At 42.4% G+C, this 22938-nt stretch overlaps 1 protein-coding gene across 1 annotated transcript; it reads left to right on the forward strand.

Moving 5' to 3' along the window:
• Nucleotides 1-222: 222 nt before the first annotated feature.
• Nucleotides 223-22322, forward strand: LOC144122018 (uncharacterized). The gene is made up of 5 exons (XM_077655530.1): nt 223-364; nt 9083-9240; nt 15597-15670; nt 18205-18288; nt 22016-22322. The coding sequence occupies exons 1-5, from the start codon at nt 251-253 to the stop codon at nt 22141-22143; spliced, it is 558 nt and encodes a 185-aa protein (XP_077511656.1). The 5' UTR covers nt 223-250; the 3' UTR covers nt 22144-22322.
• The last annotated feature ends 616 nt before the right edge of the window (nt 22323-22938 follow it).

Below are 22938 nucleotides of genomic sequence, written 5' to 3' on the forward strand. Positions count from 1 at the left end.
TTTGCGCACTAATTCAGGAGGTCTTTCAGAGAAAAATAATTTGAGTGGTTAGGCTAGTGAACTTTCCTCGTTTTTGCCGCTCAGTGGGTAGGCCTGTTGATTGAGTTGAGCAGTGCCTCTTTTTTGCCCATCAAAAACCTGGTTATTCAGGCCGTGTCTGGCCTGCCTTTTGCGGAGTATATAAGAGGCAGTGAAATGTCGACCTGGCTGTAGAGGCAGCTCTCTTCCTACTCCTACATAAGGTGCCATAATGGGCATTGCAAAATTCCTGTTAGGCTGCCTGCTTTCTGCCTTTTTGTGTGGAGCCAGTCCGACTCTTCTCGATCTGAATCCTGACCTGGGCCCATTTCAAGATGAGAGAGAGGTGAATATGTGCTTAGTATCGTCAGCCACAGACCTTTTCTAGTGAGAAGTTTGCATGGGAAAACTTTCCCACGCAACTAGGAGTTGTTCTACATATGCATGCACAGAGCAAAAGCTGAGCAGAAGGAAGTTGCGAATCCCGTTAAGAGGAATTATCTTCTTATGCCATCCAGTTAAAGATGGAAGTGGCCATTTAAAAATTGCTTTGCGCAGAGTGATGCCACTAACGACAACGAACTTGGACTGTAAATCCCGTCGACACAAGCCTATATTGAGCCCACAACGCACTTTGGCCAACCAAGATAGAGTGTTGAAAAAGTCATCATGAATCGTATCAAGCGTGCATACCGTGCAGTTTGTTTTCGTGCATTTGATTTTGTTCAGCTGAAATCATGTTTTCAAACCTTGAAAAAACATGGTAATATAGATTATAAAAACATTATGACAAGTGAATAACTCAGACGTATCAGTAGGTAAACCTCCATTACAATGCACGTTAGAAATGCTTTTTCTATAGGAGCTTGACTGGGCTAGCTCATTCAGCACATCAAAGCAAGTAACACAAAGTCAGCAACGCACTCAGACTTAATACCATCTCTAAAAGATGTTAACGAAATATAAGAGATCGAAACCATAGACGCTGGCCTCATATAACTTGTTACCACCGGTAGTGTGTCTCAGTATCTAGCATCCTCAAACAATTACCCGAGCCATCTGCAGCACGGTTTCCGCAAAGGTTATTCTACCGTGACGCAGCTGGTATCCATTCTTCATTCCTTTGCCTCAGTACTAAATATAATGGTGAGATTGTCGCAATCTTTCTGGATTTTAACAAGGGTTTGACATAGTTGCCCACAGCAGCCTAATATTAAAACTACATTCCATTCGCCTCCCGCATATTCTAATTTCTTGTATAAGTGTATATTTAAACAACCGAAACAATACGTCGATCTTGGTGGAAAACAGTCCGGCTGTCTTCCTGTCGAGACTGATGTGCGCCACGGAAGCATCTTGGGGCCTTTACTATTTTTACTGTACATTAACGATATTGCCAATTAAGTGTTGCCTGTGGTCGGATAAGAATATATGCAGATGACAATGAGCTATTTTGCGAAATCTCTAGTGCTCAATATCAAATAGACCTGAATGATAGCCTCACTAACGTAGTGAACTAGTGCAGTCGTTGGAGAATGGCTTTACATCCGAACAAGACTCTTTCTCTCTGCGTCACCCGCAAAAGGATTCCCATAAAACATGCATATATTCTTGGTCATCCCCGCTTAGGGAAGTCACTGAGATCAAGTACTTAGGTGTGACAATTACTCATCATCTGTCATGAAACGTCCACATTCAGAAAATCTGTTCATTTGCCTTCAGAAAACTATGTTTCTTCAGGCACAAACTGCGGAATTCTCATCTCAACGTAAAGATTCTTAGTTAACTATCTTCGATCAGGCCAAACCTCGAATACGCTTGTGTAGTCTGGGATCCGCATATGACATCTAACATAAAGAAGATTGGAAAAATACAAAATAATTTTGTCAGGTTTGTAGAAAAAAGGTTAGTACTGCGCGAATGAGACACGACACGAGAACAGGAACAGAAACGACCGCACAGCCGCAGACTTCCAACTGTTTATTTGAGACTGAAATGCAAACGCTTTATAAAGCTTGAGCGTGGGGGACAACCATCGCTGTAATTCACCAAATACCTGACTAAAATCTAGACAACATTAATCAAATTTTTCGACGTAAAATTTTTTTTTCCCAGCACAATAGCTGACTGGAACTCTGTCCCCCTCGGACCAACACTGACTTATTTGACACGAGTCAGGCTTTGTACCTAAATGCGTACGTTTTTTTGTAAACTGCAAGTAGCCATGTGATTTTTCTGACTTCCTCATTCTGTACAGTGCCCGTCCTACTTCGATCTAACTAACCATGGTCTGCAGTATGTACATAAATAAATAAATAATAAACAACATCCCTCTACTAAGAACTCCGCAGAATCACGTTTCTGTTTAGGATATCATAACTCAACATATTTTTTGGCGGAACATGCAATGCAAAACCTTTATAATAAAGTATTGTGATAAGAGGCAGAGATTGTATATAATATTGCTTTGCGCTGTTGTTTTCTCTGCAAAGTTAAAAGCTCGCTGTTCATGCACAATGCTAGTTTAAAATGTATTGCGAATCTGTGGTCATGTTTCTGCCTAAAGTATTAGTCTTCACAAGCGCAAGTAAAACTCTACCGCTGTATATATTGTGTAACTACAGCTAAAACTCTTAGGTGCAATGAAATGCCCGAAGCTGTCAGCATTATAATCCCTTCAAAAGTTAAGAGAGCGTTCAAAAACGGTTCACGCTGCCGTTTGCGGCAGGATAGCTATTACGTGGTTACACGTCTCAGCTGGAAATGAAGCCCGGGAAATTAAAAAAACACACTGCCAAGTTTGCAATAGCGTCCGCGGATAACAGTGCCCTCACACGGCCGACCACCAACACAATCTAATTGCTTGTCTTCAGCAAGCAACCAGGTTGCTCTTTGAGTTTCAACGCTGTAGGATTTCGTCAGGCACATCATTACACAGATGCACAACCTGTTTTTCCACATCCTATCCGCCTGTAATCGCATATATATATATATATATATATATATATATATATATATATATATATTCTGTAGGGGTTCCAATGCGCCAGTTTACAAGTGTAAGTACAGTATTACGACAAACGCGACTGTTCGTTTTAAAGGTTTATTGTGCCAACAGTTTCGGGAATGGTATTCCCTTCGTCAGGGCTGCCCTGACGAAGGGAATACCATTCCCGAAACTGTTGGCACAATAAACCTTTAAAACGAACAGTCGCGTTTGTCGTAATACTGTACTTATATATATATATATATATATATATATATATATATATATATATATATATATATATATATATATATATATATATATATATATATATATATATATATATATATATATATATATATATATATATATATATATATATATATATATATATATATATATATATATATATATATATATATATATATATATGTATATATATATATATATATGTATATATATATATATATATATATATATGTATATATATATATATATGTATATATATATATATATGTATATATATATATATATGTATATATATATATATGTATATATATATATATATATGTATATATATATATGTATGTATATATTATATATGTGTGTATATATATATTTGTGTGTATATATATATATGTGTGTATATATATATATGTGTGTATATATATATGTGTGTGTATATATATATGTATATATATATATATATATATATATATATATATATATATATATATATATAACCGAGTTCAACTGTCAGGTGCTGACGAAGCGACACGGACACCCTCGGAATAACACGGCTGGCGCGAAACGACCGCCGTATCGGAAGCCGAAAGTTTTAGGAATATCATTTGCAGCACTAATTAGCTACCCATGTATCTGAACTGCTGCTGTAGTGCTTTTTCAGAGCATTTTTTGTAGCGGTAGCTATATTACGCTAGCGCTGAGGGACGAAGATGAGGAAGGAACGCACAGCGAAACGGAGCGGCGAAAGACTGACTTCGCAATTCGACTGAGAGAATTCCACGCGGCCAACTCTAGCTATCCCGTCACTCTAGTTTTAACCTGAGCTAAACCACAGCCTTTTTTTTTCGCGTCAGCACTTACAGGAGGCCCCTGTGAAGCCGTGAACTAGGGCACCTCCTCCTGTATTTTTACTTGTGCAACGAGTTTACATGTACTAATAAATATCCGATGTGATCTGATTTTCTCTGAATGCATCTAACTGCACAGAGTTCCGTATAGTATAAAAATTGATAAATATCGTCGGCTAAATATTGTATGCACATAACGTTGTGTAAAATAGGATTACAACACTGTTTAGATCGTTCTAAATTATCGGCAGACCCTTTTGATGTGCTTTATTAAAAAAGGCACGTTCAAAAAGGAAACACGGTCGCAGCGGAGGCGTCGGCCTGAGCGCGTGTACTGGTTTTGTTGCACCTGTATGTATGTTTTTGAAAAAGATATGGAGTACAAGAAAACACACAAAAAGACGCGAAGACGAAGGACGGGCGCCAGCTTACTACTGTTTATTCTGAAAGTGAAGCACATGTATTTATAACATCGAGCTACACGCAGTTACATTCTGTGCGTTGTCGTTGATGGCACTTATCGCAACACATTCTCGTGTCTGCCTAGAAAGTTAAACTCTGCCGCGTGTGAGCTGGTCGAAGCATCGGTGACACGCAGGGATGTTTTTGTTTATCTGGAAGGCTTCTAGCACAAACCTGCATTACAAAGGCTCGCACTTGCATGTCCTAACATGCACGACAAAATTTTCATGTTTATCTCGATTAATTTCTACCTTTTTTACCGTGCTCCCTAAGTCGATCGTAGATGCATCACCTCGTTTACCCTATACATGAAATCCCACAAGACAGGGGTATCTCTCTCATATGTGCACGCCTTTCACGCAGTGGACGTAGGCTGCTTGATGTTTTATGTTGCAGCCGCGGGCTTCAGCGCCACCAATCCGGAATATAAGTTTTGACAACGTGTTAGGGCCTTAAAAAACAAGCGGCGCCTTGTGCCTGTTAGCTACTTTTTTTCAGATTGTGCGGCATATTGTGCACATATGTCATACCTGCAGGTTTGGGCGCGGGGGCCTCCATCTTCAGACCACTCTGGTTGAGTGCCGCACTTTGTTTTCGGAGGAGAGTTTGAGCGATGGCAGTCAACATCACAGAAGGAAAGCCAGCTGCTAATGGGCGGCCAATATGATTATCTAAACTAGCATGCAGTTGGTGCTAACAGGAGTTTGAGACAGAGGTGATAGCTCATTTAACGATTTTTGAATGTGGTGAAGTTGAAAGGCAACAGTTCCTTGCTGGTTCGACGAAAGTGTCCCCAGCATAAATGCAGCTCCCGGAATGCTATTTTTAAGTCTAACTGTAGTTTTTAGTACTTGGGAGTTCATGTGCAAACACTGAACCACGGCCTTTTGAGGTTACAAACACTTATAATCATAGAAATATGAGCTTCAAAAGAATGATCAATTCGATTAAACTCACCTTTATTTTTCAGCGTTTCACATTGTTGAAGGTCTCCCAGAAAAAAAAAAAGCTGTAGCAACAACTTGACGAGGCCTGGGAGCCGGCGCAAGCAACACAGTGACATCATTACAAAAAATTATATACAAAATATCTATTACTATATGTAAGGAAACAGTCATATCTTATAACAAACCTACAAAAATAATAGATGGAGTAATCGTATAAAAAGATATCAAGACGTTATACAATGACTAGCGTTCACATGCAGACAAAATTACAACTGAACCGTTAAATGCACACATCGCAGATGAGACTAGCATAGGTATGTTTTTATGGCACGGGCTGCCATTTTTCGCCAGAAGCAGCAATCACGGGATAGTCTAGAAACATTTAACGCATTATTACAACGCAGCATTATAAAAACTAGATAGCCTGAGCTTATTTAGCAACACTGTTAGTGTATAGCTTAATTACTGCAGAAGGTAATTAGTTCGGTGGATTGGAATCAGATTTTACGGTGGTCACGTGTTTTAGAAATATTGCATTGTGACGTTGCACCTGAAAGTGTCATTAGGAACTCAATATAGTTTTTATTAGCAAAATACAATTGGTAGAAGAGACGATAACTGTAGAGAATGGATATTGATAACATGATTCTCACGAAATAGCTGGGCTGAAGGATGTAAATATGGTACTTTGTTTATGCAAGGCATGGCTTTTTTTTTTTTCTAGATGCAAAAGCGTACTGACGTTTTCCTTGTTTTCGTCCCCCAAACTAGTGTACAATAGTGGAGGTCGTGAACGGGAGAAGGCGTGGTAAACCTTTAAAATAGCGGAGATCGGAAAGAGATCACGCGTTTGAAATAAGGCAGCTACCGCAGATGATTGTTTTTAGCCGCTTGCTCAACATGACTGTCCGATGTCATCTGACTGGAGAATACGGCACCTATTATTTTAGCCTGTTTCACGATATATATTTTATCACGATAGGGCAAGCATTTCTTTAAAGGCGCAAATAAAATAGCTTTTTTTTATCCCATTTATTTTTAAGCTGTTTGTTTCGTACCATTTCAGTAGTTTTGGCAGCGCAGTATTTGTCATTTTAAAGAAATCTATTTCATTAGATGAGCTAAAGAACAAGCCTGAATCATTCGCATATAATACAAATACGGCATTATCATCAGCAGATATCTAGATTATTTTACATAGACATTCAATAAAAACGGCCCAAGAATATTGCCTTGCGGGACACCGGATGTAATTTGCTGGAAAGTAGAATAGTATACCCGTTAATGTCAACACATTGGGATTGGGCGCTTAGGTACGACAGAAAAAGGGTATTTGTTAGCCCACGGACACCATAACGATCTAGCTTCTAAGGGGGGGTTGTGTGACTAATGGAACCAAATGCTTTACTGAAGTCGATATAAATTTTCAGTGTAAATCTATTAGCTGCATTGTTTTTAGTGATAATTTCTTTTTGCAACAGCAGGACAGATTCCGTTCACCTACCCTTAGAACCAGTATTTAAAACGATCATAAAATTATGCGCAAATCAAAAAAATTAAAAAGCAGGTCCTTCGAAATATATCTGGGCGATATCTCTGTCCAAAGCTGCTAAAAAAATTTCGCATAATATAGGTGCAACACAGGACCCCATAAATATATTTTTTCTGCAGATAAGTTTGGGGGTTAAAAACGATAAAAGTGACCATGAGATACTGATCCAATACTTTCCAAAGGTCTTCCACAGACATACCGGCGGCGTTCCGGAAGGCCATTTCTCCTCTATCTTCAATTCATGGATCTACCACTGCCAGCAGCTCAGCTTGCGGTACAGAGCAAAACAAAAACTTCCAAATTGACCCTAAAAAGCGGTCTTATTTCTTGATGTGTTTCTAAGAATTCAGCAACATCTATAGAGTTCTTTGCCCGGAATGGGTCGTCCAACTTAAGAACGAGATGCTTTTTCTTTTCCAGAAAAATGCTAAAATTGTGCTGCCAGGAAATATTTTTGCTCACAGTACTTCCGAGTCAAGTTTGTCGCTTTTTGCGGCAAACAGTAAGAGAGAGTTACATTTATTTTTGGCAATATCATTGGCCAGCGTCCGCAGTTTCAACTCCTTACAGAACTTAACAAACCTCGTTTTTACTCTCACACCACCTTCTTGATGACAATGAAGCAATTTGTTTAATATTTCAAGGCTTTTTCGTTGTAAAAGCCTTTTTTCATAACCAGAAACTTTCCATCTTTGTCTGACTGAAGCAGAGACAGGTAATGTATTTTAAAATAAAAAGTACTATGACGAACATCGCGATCTATATGACTGGTAACTGCTATCGTATCACACCATTTGAGAGAGTGCACTGCTTCTAAAAACACAACTTTTGGTTTTCTCCTTTCACATTCGAGGTGATGTCACTGTTCCACAGCTTTTTTTTTTAGCCCCTAAGAAGTTATCAAAACTGTTACTCCGATTTGGGGCGCTGAATCCCTCGGCTGCAAGATTAAGAATCAGACAGCCTACGTCCGCTGCGTGGAAGGAGTGCACATATGCGATGCCCCTGGCTTGTGGGATTTTATATAGTATATTGCAAACGGGGCGATGCATCAAAGACCGCCTTAGTGAGCACAGCTAAAAGGCAGAAAATAATCAAGAAAAACATGCAAATTTGGTCATGCATGTTGAAACGTGAAAGTGCTAGCCTTTGTAATGCAGTGTTGTTTAATGTAATGCCGGGTAGTATTAGAAGACTTTCAAAAAAACAAAAATGCAGACCTCATTATAAGCGATGCTTCGATCATCTTGTACGCGTATGACGACACTAGATTGCGTTCCGATAAGCGTCGGCAACGATAAGGCACAGAAAGTGAGAAAGTGGGCGTAGCTCGATGCTCTAAATACATGTGCTTCACTTTCGGAATAAACAGTTGGAAGTTGGCGCCTTTCCTTCGTCTTCTCGTCTTTGCGTGCTTTCACTTGTGGCTCCATGTCTTTTTCAAAAAAACGCAAAATCATTTACCCGCCAACATGCGTTACTGAAGGTATATACGTATTGGTGCATTCGTCTCATATCCAGCGCGGAGACGATAATAAAACAATCCGGGGCAACCCTATGCAGATGTGTCATTTTGCCCTTGTATTAGCCTATTCACTAAAAGAAATGTGGTTCCGCTGTGATAAAACTTTTACGTGCAATATCAATTCGTTTCAGTTTCAAATTTTATCTTAACCTTTCTGACGGGCGAATAAAAAAGTTTAATTGCGTCCTTGTTCGACGTGTCTACACGCTACGGTGTAAAGAAATTCGCTAAAACTTTGGCGGCCTCGACTTTTCAAGACAAAAGCATTCCTTTAAATGCAGCGTTCTTTAAGCCGCCCAGTGAACTTAAAAAACGAAAGAAACTTTTCTGCCTGCTTTTGTTATGCTCTCGCGAGACCGCAAAACTTTATCGGAATGCATATAACGATTCAGTGCCAAAAAATGCTTACACATTGCTAGCGCCCCCGGACTCAATATCTGATTTCATACTAAGTGTAACCCCGGCAACTAAACGCTGTACTTTTTTTCTCGATTTCAGTGCTTCCCCTTAGAAGAAACGTGGCATCTGATTTACAGAGACTTTGAAGACGATCCATACTTGGGTGGAAAGAGCAAATGCGTCACCGGTACTCAGACGGGTACCTTTATCGGCGACTCGGCATACGTGTATTTCGAGTTCCCTCCCGGCAAGAAGCTGTAAGTTGTTATTTGCACACTATACACCTCACTGTTCCTTCTTTCATGGAAACATGCAAAAATGCCAAGCGGATCTGATCCAAAACAAACGGGATGAAACAGATTTGTAGATGCTTAGCCTGGTTAACCTATTATTCGTTGCTTAGAAGGTATTTACAAAGACAGTCGGTAATAAGAATTAGGAGTTCCACATCTTAGAAGTCGAGCGTTCGGGCTGGCCTCCTGAAAAAATAATTCGCAATTGACAGAGTTGACATCAACCCGGTTGTCAGAAATATGCCTAAAATAATCATTCCTTATATCAGGAGCCCCAGTTTAATGGAACGAAGAAGTTAAAAAAGACGTAGTTACGTAACGAGCTCTAACTAAATGAGTGTTGTTGAGAGTCGCGGGGCTATATTTCGTTCTCTAAAGTTAGTTCACTCGTAAAGACCGGTTAGCGAGATAACTACCTTCCGGAAGCAAGTGTCAATACCTAAGTTGTAGATCATCTTTAAAAACAGTCGGCCGAAATTTAGCAGGAAGGTACCATTAAGGAAAACTTATTTTCAGGCATTTAAGTGGCACAGACAGAAAGTCTTTCGGAATCCATTTTCTCCTTCAGACAGGCCTGGTAACGCAGAAAATAGCTTGAAACAGCAGTGCGCGCCCTTGATAATTATTTAAAAAGGATTTTCAACCGGCACTTTTCGTCGCGGCCAGCGCCAGCGCTGAAGTGCACCTTGTCGGCACGGTCGACCGGCAAACCTGGGCTACAGCAATCCTGATGAAGTCAGCTTCGATGACAAGCACTGATTGTTCCTGTGAACAACCACTGAGTTCAGTGACGTCACAATAAATGCGTCGCGTGGACCTTGGCGTCACTCCATGTGGGGGGCATGCTGAGCTGCTATTTGCGCAGCACTCAACCATCACATTACATTATGTTCCACCTAAAGCCTGCGACTGAAACCTGTTACCAGTTATCTCCTTACGCCGATGAAACAAATCACATGATTCGTTGGCGTTCGAAGGTGTCTGTGTGTCCCTTTATATGTAAGGGAGCGATATTCAAATGCTAGCACGTGACAGATGCTGGCCCATATCTCTCGTCCTTTCTCAGATAAAGCCCAATCTGAGAAAGGGTTCCCCAGAAAAAAACGGCTTGTCATCTCTTAGAGACTCGTTTTGTGATGCTGAAGTAGCACTGCTCTCACGTGGTGGATTTTGAATTTTGGAGCTTCCGTTAAGGCTTGCAAAAGAAACCGCGTAAATGATGTCTTGGAGGAAAAATATCAGCCGGATATTATTCAAGGCGATATTTTACTTGCTCATTGGCACTTTATTCCTGGCACGAATACATATAAGGTTTGATTATTAGTCTATTAATTAATTATCTGTTGAAAACAATAAAATAACTGTTGTCTAGGTCATGCGACTCTCAACAGAAATCAAATGGATTCAGTTGCTTAGGGTACTTCGCCATTCATATATTCCGGTTACCTTTTGCATCGACACTCATGCAGGAAATGCGTAATCGGGAGTACAAAATGCAATACAAATATTCTAGAAAATATCTATACGCACTAGACAGGAACCTCTCAAAGTAGCATTTTACAGGAAAATTTATGAAATACCAATCAAGAAGGGTGTCATACATGGAGGCATATTCTCCCCAGTTGTATTCACGTTGTGCTTGCAAGAGGTATTGAGCCGGTAGGGCTACGAATAGACCGAGATATGGGTAGATGGGAAGCGCACTAGCAATCTCCGATTCACTGACGTTGTTGTTACGAGGGAGAAGGCAGTTGCAGCACATAGAAGCACACAACAAAACGCACAAAATGTACATAAGGAACAGGCTACCGCGAAGGATGCGGCCAGAGAGCCCGCTCCAATGAGACTAAACTTTGTCCGTGTCGTCGCGGGTCGATGGATTCGTAGCACACTCCCCGGGTGCAGGAGCACCGTCGCTGGGTTGATTGCAGAATGTCAGAGCAGGGCAGATGATAGGGCTTGCGACGCGAGATGTGGATGATATTGGGCTCTGCAGGACGGGAAGTGAACTCAGGGAAGACAGGAGCGATCTCGTAGGTGACGGCTGTGACTTGCCGCAGCTCACGATACGGGCCAATGTAACTGCACAGGAGCTTTCCTGAGAGCCTAACACGGCGAGAAGGCGTCCAGAGCACCACAATGGCCCCAAGTAAGAAAGAAGTGACGAGGTGGCCGCTGCTGTAGGGCTCATGCTGAGAGACTTGAGAAGCTTGCAATACGGAGAGTGCGAGTACGGGCAAAGGCTTCGCGGTCATATTCGGAAAGAGGAGGGCCAGATGTATGAAGCACTGTGTCGAGGGGCAATTGAAGCTCGCGGCCGTGTCAGAAGTAAAGCGGGCAGTAGCCGGCAGTGTCGTGGCTGCAACAATTGTTTGAAAATGTTACGCATCGGAGTGCTGTGTCCCAGCCACGGCGTGTCAGATGAAACATACAAGGTGAGCTTGTCAGTAAGGGTAGGGTGTGGCGTTCAGTGAGGCCGTTAGTGTTTTGATGGTAAGCGGTGGTTAACTTGTGTCCAGTTAAGCACGCACGAATAATGTCGTCGACAACTATTGAGAGAAAGGTGAGGCTACGGTATGTGAGGAGGTGCTTGGGAGCGCCAACGAAGTCGGCGACATTAGCGGCACTATTGATGTAGAGCGCCCGCGTTATAACGTATCAGGTGTCATAATCTCTGGTTGCTGCAACCCGTATATTTATAGAAGTGGTTCAGGAAAAGCTCCGAGCAAGTCTAATAGAACTCTGTAGAACGGGTTCGGAGGGATGTCAATAGACTGAAGAAGTCCAGCTGGAGGAGTTGTAGGCCGCTTCCAACGCTGGCACTGATCGCAAGTACCAACATTACGGCGGACCTAGCGATAGAGGCTAGGCCAGAAGAACCGACGACGGGCACGGGCGAACGTGCGTGAAACTCCCAGATGACCAGCAGTAGGTAGATCATGTAGTACGTGAGGAGAAATAGTGCCGAGTTTCGTGGGAAGAACGAGGAGAGAGTTAACTGCTAAGCTATTTGGTTTTCACACATATTACCGATATTTACATATTACATATTACCGAAGACACACACAAGAGAGCAGCACTGACGCTTACTAAACTGTTTAATTAGCTGAAAACTCAGGACGTATATAGGCCTCCTTGCTGAAGCGCACGCGTAGAAGGCAACAACAAAATCAGCATCAAACTTATCAGAGTAGACGTGAAAGCAACTCCCGCTTAGCCTCATAAAACTTAAGCGTCACTGACACATCTCGAACCCCATTTTTTATTTAAAAGGTTTTCCAGAGTTTCTCGAGCCACTGCTGTCTGCCCGTACCGAGAATCCTCACATCGTGGAACCGTGGTGTACAATTGGCGCAAGCCGTACAGTGTCCAAGTCTCTTAGCCTCATTATTTTCATTATCTTTTGCCTGTTCCCTAAGTCGGTCATTCACGCACCGTCCCCTCTGTTTAATATAGGAAGTTACGCTGGACAGCGGAATTTCAATGACGTTAGTGGCGCAGTTTACGAAGCGCTGCCCATGTCTGTATTGACAGCCGACGTTTTGGCTTTCGCCAGTTTTGCAACGGCTTCGCAGTGCAAGCTTGAGGGGGGGGGGGGGGGGGGGAGAGAGGAAACCACCGGTACATTAAAGAAGGTTGCCACTTCCCTCAGGCCGTGAGTGATTTGAATTGGAAGTACCACTACAGGCCTCTCATTTCCCGCCGGTTTATTTCTCCTTACTCCAGCCTTCACCTTCTACAGAAGCATTTACGCCACAGGTACCAAGACCGACTCAGGGAAGCCGGCTTCACTAAGCCTGTCCAACCGATTATTAAAAAATAGCTTGTATCTAACGTACGCACAACTTCCGGAGCAAGGACTCCAAGCAGAGGGTTGCGATTCCCCTTTTCACAACCTTTGAGTGGGCATACTTTTACGGCAAGAGACCGTCTTGAGGACGAGAGGAAAGAGCCCCGCAAATGTGCCCATCTAAAAACTTTAATTGTAAATCTAAAAACTGAAGCACGTCATTATCCGGTACTTCAAAAATAAAACTTAGGCCTCATTGCAAGTTGTCTAAAATAATTTAAAACATTGTTTACTGTTGTCTCAGTCGACAGATTCCGTTGCTTGTTTCAAACAAATAAAATTATTCCATGTAACGAAACACTTAAGTACCTTGTCATTATTAAAATGATTAAAACGGTCATGTAAACAGCGATTGATAAATGATAAAAAGATGCTCCAAACAATAGGAGCTATGCAAGAGCGAATGCAAGTGCCCTTGTTTTACCAGTAAGGTTGCTCGTCAAAAAAGGTAAAAGTGCTACGACGAAAAATTCTTACATTAAGATAAACAACGAGGAGGATGTGAGGTGACACGAGGTGAATGTTTCAACGGTATAAAATGTCATAAACGAGGGCAAAGCGGTTCAGTCTGTGGTCGATAGGGGCGCCTGTTAAGCGATCTATGACGAAGAGCAGCTAAGTATCCTGGCGCTGTTCTTCACCAATAGGACAATAACGCGTGTACTCTCAGGAGTACCTGCCAGGTCAGTAGACAACCAGAGAGGAAGTCAGCATCCTTGTTTGGCAGTCCCGACCTGTAGACCAAGGCGTAGTCGTATTCTGGGAGTCCTAACGCCCAACGACCGATGCGAGCAGTAGGATCTTTTAGAGAAAAAAGCCAACAGATTGAATGATGGTCGGTGACTGCTGTGAATGCCCTGACGTGAGGTAAGGTCTAAATTTCGCAATAGGACCAAACACTCTAGTTCTGTGATAAAGTAATTCTTCTAAGATTGAGACAGGAGAAGGCTGGAATAGGCGATCGCACCGGCCTCAGTACGTACTTCAGTAGGGGCTGTTACGTCAAACTGTGCTATGGCCTGTGCATTTGTAAGCTATGTGACAAGCTTAGCGAAGGCTTGCACTTGGGAGGGTCACCAAAAGAAAACGACATCCTTTTCAAGAAGTCATACGAGGGGGTGAGCAATGCCGACGAAGCCTTAAACGAATCAAAGAAATTACGAACAACGGCGCAAAAAATTTGACGCCTTTGCTTGAATGAGGCTCGCATCTTTTCAGGATTGGGAGGAACACCCACGGCGTCAAAGACATGGCCTAGTATATTCATCTCAGCACGCGAGAAACAGTATTTGGAGGAATTCTGTTGCAGTCCTTCATGGCGGAGGAACGAAAAGTTTTTTAGAAAGGTCTACAATGTGAGAAGAAAATGAACTGAAGAAGTATCGACATTTGAGCTAGTTGGTATAGGATCGTGGAAAAAATATGAAGCGCACTGAGGACAACGAACCAGGAAGACCAAACAACACAAGCGCTTACTAGCAACTTGGCGTTTATTTATGCAACGCAAAAAAGAGAGAATAACCAGAAACAAATCAAAAGCCTTCACGCAGGCGCATCAAAATAAGAGTTTATGTAGGCGCGCCAAGATGAGAAAACTCCTTTTCATGCCGACCCCACGGTGGTTCTGCATGAAGAGCAGTTTTCTTATCTTGATGCGCCTGCATGAACACTTAACCTGATACGCCTGAGTGAAGGTTTTTGTTTTGTTTGTGGTTTTTCTCTGTTTTTGTGCGTTGCATGAATGAACGCCAAGCTGCGAGTAAGCGCTTGTGTTGTTTGGTCTTCCCTGTTCGTTGTCGTGAGTGCGATTCATATTTTTTCCAAGGTGAGAAAAAAACGTGGCTGAAAACACAATGACGTCTTGTAAAATGCAGAGGCGTGCGGACCATTTAAAACTTTGCAAAATAACGTCCATTATGCTTTGTAATGTTGCTCAGGCGTTTCACAAGCCAAAGAGCTTGAATTTAAACTGGTATAGCCCATTGGAAGTGTCAAACGCAGTCTTCTCACGGTGCTGGTCATCGACGGCAGTTGGTCAGTAGCTGAAACTTACGTCGATGGAGGAAATCACTTGCTAATTTACTCAAATAAGAATGGCATGGCATGACTGCGGACTGAAAACTCTCAAAGCAGAAAGGTGGGACTACGATTTAACACGAAAACTAAGGCAGTGTTGGAGAGCCTGGGATAGGACCAGCATTTGGCGCTATGTTGGCAAGGTATTCGAAGTGATTAAGAGGTATATCTATTTAGGAAATTTTTTCATCGCAAATTCTGACGTATGTTGGGGAATACTTTGGAAAGTAACATGGGATGGTTTGCGTCAAAAAACTGTAACACGTTGCCTTATTCACGGTGAGACAGCATGGATTGGTACATTGTTGTCCCAGGCTCTCTTGCTTAGTGCTTTTGTGCTTTTATGTTGCCTTCAAATATGTCTCTAAAAGATAAACAATATTTTACGTTTCAGAAACACCTCTTTGAAGCTGATGTCATCCCCTGGCTACACTGCAAAAAACATACTAAACTTCACGCCTTTTAGTGGTAAGGACAGACTCACGTAATGGCCGACCAAGATCTGAAACGTAAATCAAAGCATGGAGCATCCGTGATGACTAATGAAAACGGTGTAAAAACTGTCTCAGAAATGTTAATATCAGCAAACTTTTTTTTACTGCGAGAACTTGAAAGTGAATGCCATTTGCTGACATAGCGTGTGCACCGTATGTAAAAAGAACATTTTAAGGAACAAAGCGAAGCTAAGCATTTTGACTGGTCCGACAGGCGAGCGCAACAGGTATGAAAGAAAAGATGTGCCGAACTGAAAACTAGGCGTATATTCTGTGATCAGACCAAAATGCTTGCACTTTATTTAATTTGCGCGCAGTGAGCTTTGTAAAGAAAAATGATAGTGGTGGCGTTTAGCTTCAGAAGTTGACCATAATAAGCTAGGAGAGAAACGCGAATTAAAGATATCAGACCTAAGGAGAGGAAACGAGCGTGGACACAGCATAGAGCGCTGACAGCAAATAACATACGCCTCTATAGGGTGACAGCGTCCGCACAAAGAGAAGGCAAGCGTAGCAGCGAACGGTCGTCGGGTGTGCAAGTGACGTCAAAGTTTGCGTGGACATGGAGCGTAAGATAGGGTTCAGTGGAAGTGAATGGAAAAAACCTTTTTGTTTCTGTACATAAATATCTGCAGTGAAATGACTAGACACATATAGATTTACCTTTATCTCCTCTCTATTTTCGATGGAGAAAGTGAAGCTCCGCAGTGCGCCTTCGGTGCGCCCCAAAAACACGAGAAGAATCGACTGTGGTCTCCACTAATGGTATCTAGTGACGTTTCATGGAAGTGTGCTTCGTAACAGAAATGCTACTAATGACTTTTTGCGCCTGAGAACCTGGAAAAAGATAGTCACGAGAGGTCCAATATTTCCTCAGCTTGCATGGCGCTCACCCAAACACTAACAAAGCTCAAGGTACGAATCTTTCGCTAGTCAAAAGCATCCAGGCGACACAGCTTCCTTGGAGGCTCAACAGTGCATGGGCTCTAAAAGCGCTTGTTTACCGAAGCGCGATAGCAACGGCAGGCACAGCGGCGTGTGTAGTCAATCAAGACAGTAGAAGGAACGCTGCCAGTGGAAGTCATGATTTTTGATAATTTGCAAAACTTCAGAGCACATCACGCTTCGTAACGATATCTCGGTGCATATAATGTATTTCTTCACTCTCCTCAGTATTTCTTCCTGTACTGGCTACGGACCGCTTTTCTCTACTTCGGCTCAGCCGTTTAAGCCCCCCCCCCCCCCCTTAACCTCTGTGCTTTTAGTCAACTGGAACATGCTTATGGTTAACCTCCCTGTCCTTCCTCTACCACTTCTGTCTCTCTCTCTTATCAACTTATAATTCTATAATACCATGTAGAAATAAGCCCTTCGATATAAAAGTTTCATCGATTCTTACGTTCTTTGTGCAATTAATAATGGCCTAGTTCAATTAGGCTGCTCCCCTGCTATTATGCTCTCAATACTAGAGCCGTTTCTTCTCTCTACCGCAGATGTACTCACATTACCTTCGTTTATGCTGAACCCTGCAATCAGAAAAGATAATGCCACATTCTAGCAAAACGTGTTCGCTTATATGTTCAAAATATACATTTTAGCGAAATATCCTCAACTGTTTCTAATAATTTTGAACAAATTGCACACGTGTCATGGTTAAATTTCTTTTTGTAGCTCCCAAATTAGACACCCTGATCTAGCCACAAACAGCCTCTTGTCTTAACAAAGAACGAATCCTTGACAATTTCGCTTTTCTGTTTTCTGTACAGGCCCAAAGACTGCTCTTTGCTCCATTTAAACAATGCAGTTGCCCCTCCCTGTGTTTCTGACCCGGAGTTCAAAAGTCCTTTTTTTGTGCTCTAGCTTCCAGCATACCTAGTGGTTCATTTTCTGTTTTTGTCCGCCCATGCTAGTTCCTCTTCTCTTTATGGAAGCGTTTAAATACATTAGTTCGACATCTGCATTAGTGCGATTGATGCAGGTGTTCTTCGCACAAAATTTTCCTGTGTGCTTCGCGCCCTCCAAATTATATTGAGCTCATGTCGTCCTGTACTGCCTCAATGGTTATCCAATACGCCAATAATTATCTGATTTAATACTACTCCCGACTAAGCTTTTGCCCGTAGGCACCAAACTGCGTTCCTGTAAGTAAAGTTTTGGACCATTATTTCTTTCAAAATACCTTTCCTTTCAAAATTATTGATTTCTGTAATTTTTTTGCGCTTTTCTCAACACACAAACAAGGAATTGAACCCTCTTGTGCAAAAGAACTTGTTTTTCGTCTCTTTATTTACGTTCAACATTAACACCCTAGAAAATATTTACAATCGCAGCAGTATGTGTTTGGCTATTAGTATAAACGTTGATATGCATTTGAGGAAATATTGCAGTTTAAAAAGCTAGGAAATCAGTTGTGGAGTGCATATGGAAGATGGGGTTTTCTGGGCTTTAAACTAGAGAATTTTTCGCTCCTGAATTTCGGATTTAAGAGCATGCAATTTTCTCTTTTAGCTCCAGACAAGAACATCAACCTCACAATAGCGTACCGAGACTGCCACTCGTGTAAAGTGATCCGCCACAGCTACATCAATAATGGTACGTACGTAGTGAACGATGCTTCTGATGAAAATCGAGTAAGCAGTCCATTAAATGCCGAGTGCATCCGCGCTACGTATCTTCAGGCGCTTTCGCAGGAAGCCAGCCATTTGACCGCAGCGCGCAGCAGAATCAATGAATACGGAGTCTCTAATTTTGGCTGCGTTTGGTGGTAAAAACGTGAAAAAGTGATCGAAGTTTTCAGTGAGAACATTCGTGGAAAACAGGGCGGGGACAGTTAAAGTCAACTGATTGCGCGAAGTTTTGGTTTGCGATTGTTTCGTCCTATGTTATATGGAGGTATTTTTTGCCGGAGAACATCAATGAACCTAAATCTGTTGGCTGTTTCTCAGCAGTGCTCATTAATCCTAAAAAGAACTCATTTACCGCACTAAGATACATGGTGATCACTACGACGCACTTTGGAGGTCGAATTCTTTTTTTTAATAGGCATGTACCAATGTGCGGTGCTTTTATTAGTAGTACAATAGAAAAATAAGACGGTGTATCGAAACTGATGGGTAGTTCTGAAACAATGAAGATCCTTGGTAAAGCTGTTTGCAAAGAAGCAATTCATCGATGCTAAATTGAGACTGCAAATCATGATGTTTGCTGTGACTACTAATGCGCTGAGCCTATTTAGGGGGAACGAAGGCGAGGCACGCAGAACATTGAATGTATTTGGAATGCAAGGTTTGCTTATGAAAAGGGGAAATGTGATTTAACTCTCTCACTCTGTGCACGTTGCGCCTGGATGCACACTCAGCCAAACACAATGCGCCCGGTTCTATTCCGTTATATCATGAATGCGGTTTAAAGAGCGCTCTACAGAAAGAGCACAAAGACGTGCTTTGATATATCTGGGTCAAGAATTCTGTCAGTTTCACAGATTACAAAGCACTCATAACTGGCAGCTGTTCGAGAATGTTGCGATACATTGTTACAATCCATGCACAGAAAGACCAGGAATGAAACGTAAAAGGCACAACGAGTGCTGCAATTCAACTGAGGAGTTCATTGCACACACATATATTTACCACATTTCTTGGGCTGTTTTCCGGTTTTTATCTTTGTTGTTGTTATGTTTGGTTTTGAATAAGGGTGGCAAAGTTGGAAATGACTTGTGTGTGTAATAAAATCGTCAGTTGAAAGTCGGCGCTCGTGGTTTCGTCTTCGTTTCGCTAAACGCCGTTCCTTGCTGTTTGTGACCCAAAACGCTCGCAAGCCATAAATTTCTTTAACTGAATCGCCACCGCGGCCCTGCCAATGTGGAGCTACTTCGACTTTCTATCTATGTGCAACTCCCGTCGAGCCGCCTAACTATTGCTCCGCAAGAGAATTCCGGTGTACTTGAGGCGTCGGTAAAACTGGTGCTAGGAGCTTGGGGCTTAAGCGATTCCATAGAGGCACAGTACCTGTCTGTTCTTGTCTATTATATCGCACTTCCGGGCACTTTCGACCTGAAAGTCGTTTCTGATAAACTTGTTATGTGACTTGCATTTCGCTGAGCCTCTACGATTCGCTGGCACAAACTATTTCTTTAGCGCTGATCAGCCACATTCGCTTCTGTCTTGTGAGCAGCAAGTATCATCGTAAATGAACAGAACGAGCCTATGTGGTGTAGCATGCACCTGTCCTGTAGTCAAGCTGAACGCGTGGTTGTAACCACAATGCTGATATCCAGGAGGCATCCTGGTTATGTTGATGAGTGCGCAGCTAACATACAGCCCCAAAAGCTCAATCGTTGGGGGACATTTAGTTTACACATCGACAGCATAATTACACACATATAAATCTAACATAGTTGAAGCCGGAATGCCTGTATTACCCTAACAACCACCTAAAATTAGCAATATACAACAATGAATTTACTGTCTGCCTAAGTATGCTGTATGCTGTCATTTTAAAGGTCAAATTTAGCAGGCTCTGCTAAGACATTTGCAGCGCAGATCAAAACCTCCCATACCTTGTGCCCTGCGAACTTACGAAGTGGCAGTGACAACTGACCGTCACTAGGCCCCCAAGTGAAGACCAGTGGCAGTGAGAGCTAGCTTTGCACCCCTTCACACTCCGCTGATGAAAGCGCCCGCTTCCAGCCCATACGGATTTTGGCCACCTAAAGGCCAGGACCACAGACAGCACATTCTTTAAAGTGCCGACTGCCGCGTGCCTCTACATTGCGTCCGTAATTATGACCAATGAACCGCGGGAACGCGCATGTGCTATAAATTTACCAGATCTGCCCACTTAGAATATTAGCTCAGAACATAACATAGCTGCACAACACCAAAAGTCATTGCAGTAGAGCTACTTTCATCACATGGGCGCCGTTGGGAAAGACAAAAAGGATAGTTGTTTATGTGCGTATATGTTTATTTGTTTTATTATTTATTTGTACATACTGCAGCCCTCCTAGGATATTGCAGGGGCGGGTCTAAACAAAACAATGTAGAGAAATAAGGAGCACAACAGTGGCAAACAGCAGAGACAATATTAGTACAAAAAACAAATGCAAGAAATGCAAAACTATTGAATAGCCTCTGAAAACAGTTTTAAGGGAGTAGAGCGCGTACAACCACGTAAAGAATTCCAGCATTCGATTACACGAGGAAAGAAACTCTACTTAAAAGTGTCCGTGCGGGCAAAATAAGGAGTGATGTTTAGGCTGTGGTCACTTCTAGCTTAAATGGTATAGCTGAGATTACATAATCATTTGCAGAGGTCCGGCACGGAGAGTCAATAATACAATGCAGAAATTTTAAAGTCTCAGCCCTTCGTCGTGCTGAGAGCAGTTGCAGGCCAAATGATGAAAGTGCTGTGGTAGGCGAGAAATCCCTACCAAACATGTGGTATATGAAACGAGTGCATTTTTTCTGGACTGCCTCGTATGTGTAATTTTGCGTTGTTTATGAGGGTTTCAGACAGGAGAGGCGTATTCAAGTAGCGGACGGATTAGCGATTGATACATTAACGGTTTCGTATCTCTAGGAGCAGCTTTTATTGCGCGACGCAGGTATCCTTACTTTTTAAGTGCCTTTGAGGTTATTAATTCTACTTGTTTAGACCACGACATGTTGGGTGTAAAGAGAAGACCAAGGTATTTGCATTGATTAACGCTCTGGAGGGGGTATTTTTAATTTAGTAAGTAAACACGGAAGGTGCCGTTGTATTAGTGAAAGTAATAACAACGGTTTTGCGGATGTTAATCGTCATTTGGCATATGTTGCAAGAAGAGCTAAATTCTGACAATGATTTCTGAAGGTGTAAGTGGTCATCAAGGCTTATAATTTTGTATAACACGCAGTCATCAGCATAAAGACGTAGGTTACAAGGGATGTCACAAGGTAAGTCATTTATAAACATTGTATCGTGTAGTGGTATTGAAGCATGAACAGAAAATAACATCGCAAGAAAATACTGCATTACGTTTTTGCAAACAGGTGAAAAGTTTTGATCAAATGTTTTAGGGGAATCCCCCAAGGTGGAATAGAAAAGGTTTCTGTTATTCAAGTTAGCTTTAAAAAAGCACTATCACATGCTGCGCAGAAAAAGATTGGGTGAGTTGGTGATATAACTTACAGTCGAAGCCTAACTGTGTCTGTAAAAGCCACGTTTATCCCAAACGTAATTTTTTTATCGCTCACAGGCATGTTTGGAATTTGATTTTTCTCACTTTTTTGACATTTAAAGTATCGAGAAAAAATGGACGTGTCTTTTTCTCTTGCAGGTGTCGGGTGTAGCATGTGGGTCACAGATCACGAACTTCGTATACCCCACCCATGTTGCGATTATGTGTTTGAGCTACTGTGTGGTTTCAATCCCACCTATAAGATGTTCGACGAAAGCTGCTTGTAGCAGCTAAACATGACAAGGCCTGGTTTCGAGCAAGGCTACTGGGCTGGTGCACTACACTTCGAGAAACCCTCATGCGCCTCTCTCCAGAAAAAAGCATTGCGATGATGCGCATCCGCACACCAAGCACACCCGTATGAATAAAATACAACTTTACGCAGAGGTGAAGTGGTGCATTGCAGAAGAAAACGCTCTTTTTATAAGCCATGTTACAAATTAGGGCTACGTTGTGAGGTACCCCAGGCCTCCATTGTTGCATGTGCTTAAGGGCATTGACGTGGAGGAAATAAAACCGCACGTCTCTCGTGCCGTTCATGTGGCAGGTCGAAGAATCCCACTTCAAGCCCCGAAGGGTATCTGCAGCGTGCAGATGTTGGTTAGTTGCTAAACCACGGGTTCCCGAGCATCTGCAGGGAGATGATGGTGACCAGCGCGTCACCACGGACCCGAGCACCCACGATTAGCCGCGCGTGGCTCAGCCATGTCCGAAGGAAAGGATCCTAATGGCTGAGCCGATGCCGCCCCAGCTTCCGAATGACACCTCCGGCCTGACCCGACCGGGGGAAATTGGCAGCCGTCTTTTCATATCCCCCTCCACCTTTCACCTTCCTCTAATTTCTCTCACAACTTTTCTGTCTCCTCCTCTCTTCTTCATTTTTTTACTTTTCATAGGTGGCTAGGGATAATCTTGTGTTGCGTAACAACCCTGAGTTGCCCCATGTTTGCTTACAGCCCTTGTGTACTGCTGACGTCGGCAGGACTTAGCATGTTCCTATGCCGTCCACTAGTTGGGCTCCA

This window comes from Amblyomma americanum, chromosome 2 (genome assembly GCF_052857255.1).
Source record: "Amblyomma americanum isolate KBUSLIRL-KWMA chromosome 2, ASM5285725v1, whole genome shotgun sequence".
NCBI classification, from domain to species: domain Eukaryota; kingdom Metazoa; phylum Arthropoda; class Arachnida; order Ixodida; family Ixodidae; genus Amblyomma; species Amblyomma americanum.